This window comes from Heliangelus exortis, chromosome 7, assembly GCF_036169615.1.
Source record: "Heliangelus exortis chromosome 7, bHelExo1.hap1, whole genome shotgun sequence".
Taxonomy (NCBI): Eukaryota; Metazoa; Chordata; class Aves; order Apodiformes; family Trochilidae; genus Heliangelus; species Heliangelus exortis.
Genome location: NC_092428.1, coordinates 15900698 through 15907884, shown reverse-complemented (window position 1 = coordinate 15907884; position 7187 = coordinate 15900698). Strand labels below are relative to the sequence as shown.

Below are 7187 nucleotides of genomic sequence, written 5' to 3'. Positions count from 1 at the left end.
GCGTTCTTAAATTCTGAAAGTTTACGATGGCGTGAAAAAATAAAACTTTAATTTCTTTTAGAACTTTAATTTCTTCTTAAAAAAAATTATTTCTTTCAAAAAATTGTCCAGTCCTCTGGTACATGGTTTACAATAGCAAGGGTAGTCACTGTATGGTAATCCAGAAGAAATGTGCAGGTTTTCAGACATGAATCTGGGTTTATAATTCATACAGCTAGCCTAGGTCACAAACTACAGCAGTACAGGAAAGAAGCATTTTTATAAAGTTGCAGGCTTCAATATTCAAAGTAGATAGTTTTAAAACATGTATTCAAAACGTGTACATGTACAATTAAATAGCTGTAAGGTGCTACCTTACCAACTTTTGCTATGTCAGAATTTTAATACAGAGTCATAATTTTACTGTTTGTCAATTTTCTTTTCATTATTCTTCATGTGCAGGTATCATTGTTTGCAGAACTCTTCAACGAAATGCTTCAGAGAGATTTTGGTGTCAGAATTTACAAAGCACTGATTTCTCTCCCAGAGAGAGAGGACAAAAAAGACAAAAAAAGCAAAAAAGATGAGAGAAAAGAAAAAAAGGAAGAAAAAGATGATGAAACAGATGACCCAAAACCTAAGAGGAGAAAATCTGGAGATGATAAAGACAAAAAAGAAGATAAAGATGAAAAGAAGGTCTGTAGCTAGCTCATATGAGGTAGTATACTGTCTAGATCAATATTGAGCTGTTTCTAATTGAATTTTACTTTCACTGCTTTTCAAAACTCAGGTCTCATAATGTTACTGAATTGGATTGACTCAATCTATTTAAATATACTTCAGTCATACTCAGTAATTTAAAAATTTTATGGGTGTATTGGGGACTATTTTGACATTCAGCTATATCACATAGATTTGTATTTTGTTTAAGTGATTAAATATACAGACAGGCAGATCTTGAATGACTGGTAGTGAGGTTTTTGCTTTCATCTTCTTTAGTTCTGACTGCATAAATTTTTAGGAACTTTTGTTACAGAGGGAAGACAAGAAGAAAGATGATTCTAAAGATGAAGAAGAAACTGAAGATGATAATAATCAAGAAGAATATGATCCAATGGAGGCAGAAGAGGCTGAAGATGAAGATGAAGGTATCTTGCATTACAAATTGTGTGGCTTTCAGAAAAAAAATTGTATTGCCATTGTACATTCTTTCAAGCTGGAGAAGGCACTGGCACTAGACAGTTTCAAATGTCATTATTAGACTAGTGTTATTTTTAGTAATTCTTACCAGATCTACTTAATGTAAGTGACTTTATGCTAGGCATTGTTTGAACATAGTTAATATAAACTAGCTGTGATACTCAAAGTAAGGCATGCATATAGAAGTGGTTTTATTTTTTTCAGAATGCAGACCACTCGCAGCTCCCATTGAAGTCAGTAGGAGATGTGAGTATTCAGCACCTCTGAAAAACCAAGCCACTTTTAAGTGCCTGACTTTCTGTTCCTCAGTTCTGAAATGTCATCCTGTTTTTAATAGCCCAGAATGCAGTATGGGGTGCTCTTCACATGGTGTAATGAGGAGCTGATTTCTCTTTGGGTGGAGTTCTGTTTGCCTGAAAAAATGGGGAAAGGAATTGGGGAACTTTCCTGTCTCCAGGGAGCAGCAGTAGCCCTCTTTCCTTGCTCACATTCAGAAAGGTTTTTGTTCGTATTTCTTTGAGGTTTTTGTTCTTTTGGAGAGAGTTTTGCCCTTTTATAGAGTTTCTGTTAGAGATGCAGGCTTGAACCACTCTGGATACTGCAATCCCAGCATTTCCAGTTGTATTTTTGGCAGAGTACTGCATCAGCCTTAAAAAATTGGTGCTAATCTGTGGTTTCCAAAATAACTTTTCTTGTAATCTGGCTGTGAGAGTGCGCTGGGCTTGTCTGTTCTGTACAAGTGCTGCTTTTTACCATAATCTGTTCTTGTGCCATTCCCAAGTTGAGTTTTTAAGAGCAATCTGGTGTGCAACAGAGGGGTGGGAGAAAGTTACTGATTCTCAGAAATGTGTTGGCAAAATTAGGCAAGTCTTGTTATAACATAGTTTTTTTCCCCAAAGTTTCCCTCACAAGAAAGGTGATCTTAAATCTAAACTTGGCATGATTCTCTGACCAAAGGTTCACAAATAAGGTACAGAGCTGCATGCTGTAACCCACCCCTGCTGTTGCATTCCTCCTTCTCTCTTAATTTTAGATTCAGTTTTACTGTACTATTCTACCTTTAAGCAAAAAACCTGCAGTTTGTAATTCACATGTAATAAGTGATGTGATCTGTAACTTCGTGGAGAATCTAAGCCATAGGATCATATGTCACTCAAGCATGAGTATAAACACATGCTCTTAATTATATAGTTATATGGCTTTTCATACATAAAATATTTGAGGGTACTGATTTTTGTCCTAATGGGAATATTGATAGCTGAATGCAGACTCTGCCAAGCCTCATTAGGGAAAATTGTTGCAACTCATTTTGGCCTGGATGTTTCAGTTTTTCTATCCATGTGTGTGAAAGAAACATGGGGGGAAAATGACAGAAAGCTTATATTAGACAAGAGAAAAGAAAATTTAAGAGGACTCCCTTAAATGCCATTTGTGGGTTTGTTCTTTTTTTTTTTATTATTACTTTTCAATATTAATTTTGGATATTTGGGGGGTTATGTGAACTATTTTAGTGAACGTGTGTGTTTTGAGATAACAGTTATAGTTGTGGATATGTTGAATTTTCTTTTTGCTTTACAGACCGGGATGAAGAGGAAATGAACAAACGGGAGGACAGAAGAGAGGGAAACAAGCATTGTAAAGAGAGGTCTTCTAAAGATAAAGTAATTAACACCTTTCTTGACAACTACATATAACCTTGTTAGAGGTGTCCTAATTAAAGCTTAATTTTAGTTTCATTATGAGACCTACTTGCAGCCCTTCATTCCTAGAGCACTTCTGGAGTGAAACATTGTGTGTGTTTAGGAGTTAGGGGACATCACACAGCTTGGATTAGGTGCTTATACCTGACTTTGACTCTTAAAGTTCATTGGATGAAAGCTGTTGGAAAAAGCCTTGCATGAGGTACTGATCTGTCTGAAAGATGTGAGGACTAATGCTGTACATGCCCATAGGAGGCAGCAGATGTGATTATTTCATCCATTTTTTTCAACTGCTGTATTCTTACAAAAGAAAAGCAGAAGTTTATCTTGATTGATAGACTTTTCTCACGTGAAGTTTGGAAACATGATGTTTTTACATCTCCCTCCAGTAAAATGGATGCTTTTTGTGTCATGAGGCCAATAGCTTGCCTTCTCTGTTCAGATTAAGAAACAGCATGATTTGTAAGGCTTTATTTATAAAGAATAAAGCAAGTTTCTAATTCTCTTTTATTTTTTCCTTCAAGAAGAAATAGACGTAATGGGAAGACAGCAGAACTGCTGTAACTGTGAGAGCTGGATGCTTATTTATGTTTAGGAGTATCTAACTTTTAAAACAGCTGTTCAGCAAAATATCTCATTGGGAAGGAGCAGGCATTTTTGTTGTTTAATGAGCTTAAATCTTACTAGCATGAACAAAAGGGAATTGTGTTTACCAGATATTACTGTCCATTCTGCTGAAATTATTTCAAATATTTGAAAGCTTACTTGTTCTAATTAGCTTGCTTATTGGAGCGCAGTAGGTAAATGCTGGCTATAGTAATCACTCTACTGAAATCCAAGTTCTGATAAAAGGAACAGAGGAAAACTTGTATTAAATTAAAAAGTTGCTTGTTCTTAGTCGATTATGGAAAAAAAGATATTAAAAAGATATATTAACTTCCTAATGATCTCATAATGGATTTTCTGTAGGAGAAAGACAAGACGCAGATGGTGACTGTCAATAGGGATCTTCTGATGGCTTTTGTTTATTTTGATCAAAGTCACTGTGGATATCTTCTGGAGAAGGACATGGAGGAGATTCTTTACACTCTTGGACTACACCTGTCACGTGCTCAGGTTTTGTATATTAAAAGAAATCTCTTTTAAAATATTACAGGAATGCTGTAAGTAGGAGGAATATGGTTTAGCAATTTAAAGGTTGTTGCTTATATACTTTATCCCTGGTTTATATGTAGCCACCTTGTATTTACAATGAAATGCTATTTACTATCTTTTGAAATTTGCCTTAGAATAAAGAGGTGAAGTTTGCAGCTCTTAATATGCCCATATTGTCTATGTAATTTTTGTCTCAAAATAGTATATTTTTTTCCCTAGCTTGTTTTAATTTTAAGCCCCTCTATATTGAAGTTGAAAAAGCTGTACAATTTGCATGTTTCACAGCTAAAACCTTCCTTTTCCTTATATAATGTCTGTGTATTAAGTGTATTTCTTTCCCTTACTGTGTTTTAGGTCAAGAAGCTTCTAAATAAAGTAGTGTTTAGAGAATCTTGCTTTTATAGAAGACTAACAGATACTTCTAAAGATGAAGAAAATCAAGAAGAGTCAGAAGAGCTACAGGAAGATATGTTAGGTGGTTTGCTTTTTTTTTTTATTTTATGGCACAAACTTCCAGATACTTGTGTTCAAATTATAACAAGAGTTCTGAAATACTTCTTTCCTGCAGAAAGAACTTATCAGTTTAGGTCATCAGGTAACCTGCCATTTTGGAAAAGCAGATTTTGAGTAGTTAATAAATTACATTGTGTTCCATCTATAGTTTGAATCTTAATATCTCGGAACAGGAAGGGCAGAGTTTAATGTTGAATATTGATGAGCAGCATTTTTCATTCACAGCAGTTTTGCAGTCAGGTGAATTAGTGTTATACGTGGTAGAACAGAGACTGATTTTTAAAGACAAATTATTGCAGAAAGGAGGTATGAAAGAATGTCATTAAAGTGCATGTTGCTTTTTGAGTGGGGGAATTGGGGTAAGGAAGTAGTAAAAATAGGGATAGACCACCAAACTTGAATATATATTCTTGTAGGAATTTATTCTTCTAAGAAGTTTTTGAGGTATGTCACTAGAACTGAAAAGTTGCAAAGTTATTGTTTCCTAATGCTAATGTATGTAATACAGGAAACAGAACTGAAAAGCTGCAAAATTCTTATTTCCTAATGCTAATGTGTGTAATACAGGAAACAGATTGCTGTTACCATCGCCTACTATAAAGCAAGAATCAAAAGCTGTAGAAGAAAATGTTGGGCTCATTGTGTACAATGGAGCGATGGTGGATGTTGGGAGCCTTTTACAGAAGCTGGAGAAGAGTGAGAGAGTGCGGGCAGAGATAGAACAAAAGCTTCAGTTACTGGAAGAAAAAACAGGTGGGATGTTACTTTGAAGGTGGTGCTTACATGCATGCAAAGTGCTAAGACTTACTCTAAATAAACCAATTGGAATAATATTTGTAATCTAAATTTATTAACTATTTGTTTACTGTTTTCTATTTCTCAAGCTCTTTCAACTTGCACACCAAATATTGTTGAGTGCCATTGTCACCATGCTGAAATGCTTTTATTTAATTTATTCCTGTTGAATGTGATACTTTTAAATGTATTCAGAATTTGTTCTAGAATAGTAATACTATGCAGCTTTCAATGCTCTTCAAAAATTAATAGTTATGGTGTTGGCATGTAAAGGGAATATTAGCATGCAAAGTAAACAGCATTATAGATGACTGATCTCTTAATCTTTATTTTTCTTCAGATGAGGATGAAAAGACCATACTGCAACTGGAGAATTCTAACAAAAGTCTGTCTACGGAGCTCAGAGAAGTGAAGAAGGACCTTGGCCAACTGCAAGAAAATTTGAAGATCTCAGATGATAAAAATTTGCAATTTGAGGGTCAGCTGAATAAGACAATCAAAAATTTAGCTACAGTTATGGATGAAATACAGAATGTTCTTAAACAGGTTAGAAATGTTTAATTCTGTTTTTGATTGTGGCACGCAGACTATGTTATTAGACTAAAAACTTCAGAATAAAAAATAATTTTCACATGAATTCAGGGCAGTAGTATCTTAATGTAAATATAAGGTACTCTGTGTGAAATTATTTAAATATAACAAATACAACGGGTTTTTTTTTTCCTAAGCTTGAAACACATGTTCTTTTTTAAGTTTTTTTTTTAAATGTGTAAAGGTGAATGTAAATTTCAAACCTTCATTATGTTTTCCTATCCTGACCTTGTCTATCCCAACAGTCCAAATATGCTCTTCTATTTGATTAATTAGTAATTTTCCAAGGCAGAACTTCAATATTGCAGTTTATGTAATTTACTTACTCATTAAAATGAGTTTTAAGCAAAATGGATAATACTCCAGAGCATTTCTCTCCCTGCACAGATAGATACTTGTATATTCCTTAGCAATGCTGTGGGGAGTCCATTAGCTAAGACTGAACAGAAGTAGCTTATGGAGGCTACTGAGTGGCAGACTGGTATGATGAGGAATCTTGCATCTATTTCTTGTATACTTTTATTTCAGGTAGAGGAGATAGCACCTACAAAAGCTCTAGAAAAAAACCCAAAGCCAAAAACAAACCCTTGCACACAAAACTAGAAAGCTTGGCAAATGTTAGAACTTTCTTTCTCCTTTGTAGGCTACAGGTGATGCATCATATGAGAGTGTAGCTTATTGGCAGTAACTTGCAGCTGCCTCTCATCAGTATCCTTACCCAGTCCTGTGCTGCACTACTTGCTGTAGCTGTGCTGTTCCAGAAGAACCAGCAGCTGAAGGCACTAGAGTTTTCAGACAGCTCTGACCAGTATAACTATTTTATGTTAGAACTGTTGAAGTAAATTACTATTCTAACTCTATGGATTTTTGCAAAAACTGTTTTCACATGCCCTTTTTAAGAAAAACACAAAACAAACCTACAGGGGAAAAAAAACCCAAAACCCACAATAAAAAAACCCCACAACCAACAAACAAAAAAGCCCACCAATGACCAACAGAAAATAAAAAGCCCAGCAACCCCTAAACCTTAAGATTATAAAGTAAGGGGATGTTCTTCATGCTTCTCTTTAGAAGTGCTTAGGTCACACTTAGTATCTGTCCCCTCAGTTTTTCAGCAAGATACTGACAAATTTGAATTGGTTATAAGAAATAAGTAAGATTTCAGTTCACATACTATTTAAAGTTGATACCAAACAGCATCTTTGTCTCATGCTGCTTTATAGTTCATGTGATAAGTATCACTTCCAAAATTCA

At 34.8% G+C, this 7187-nt stretch overlaps 1 protein-coding gene across 8 annotated transcripts in view; it reads left to right on the top strand.

Annotated features, from left to right (window-relative positions):
* The window catches only part of CCAR1 (cell division cycle and apoptosis regulator 1), a 31475-nt gene that overhangs the window by 20632 nt on the left and 3656 nt on the right, over window positions 1-7187 (top strand). For 5 of the 8 annotated variants that reach the window (XM_071749052.1, XM_071749049.1, XM_071749047.1 and 2 more), the window contains 8 exons: window positions 442-675; window positions 1001-1127; window positions 1384-1425; window positions 2758-2840; window positions 3849-3995; window positions 4389-4509; window positions 5115-5300; window positions 5683-5888. In XM_071749052.1, coding sequence (XP_071605153.1) covers window positions 442-675; window positions 1001-1127; window positions 1384-1425; window positions 2758-2840; window positions 3849-3995; window positions 4389-4509; window positions 5115-5300; window positions 5683-5888 — 1146 coding nt within the window. The remainder of the gene's footprint in view (window positions 1-441; window positions 676-1000; window positions 1128-1383; window positions 1426-2757; window positions 2841-3848; window positions 3996-4388; window positions 4510-5114; window positions 5301-5682; window positions 5889-7187) is intronic. The other 3 variants (XM_071749048.1, XM_071749051.1, XM_071749050.1) reach the window with 3 other exon arrangements.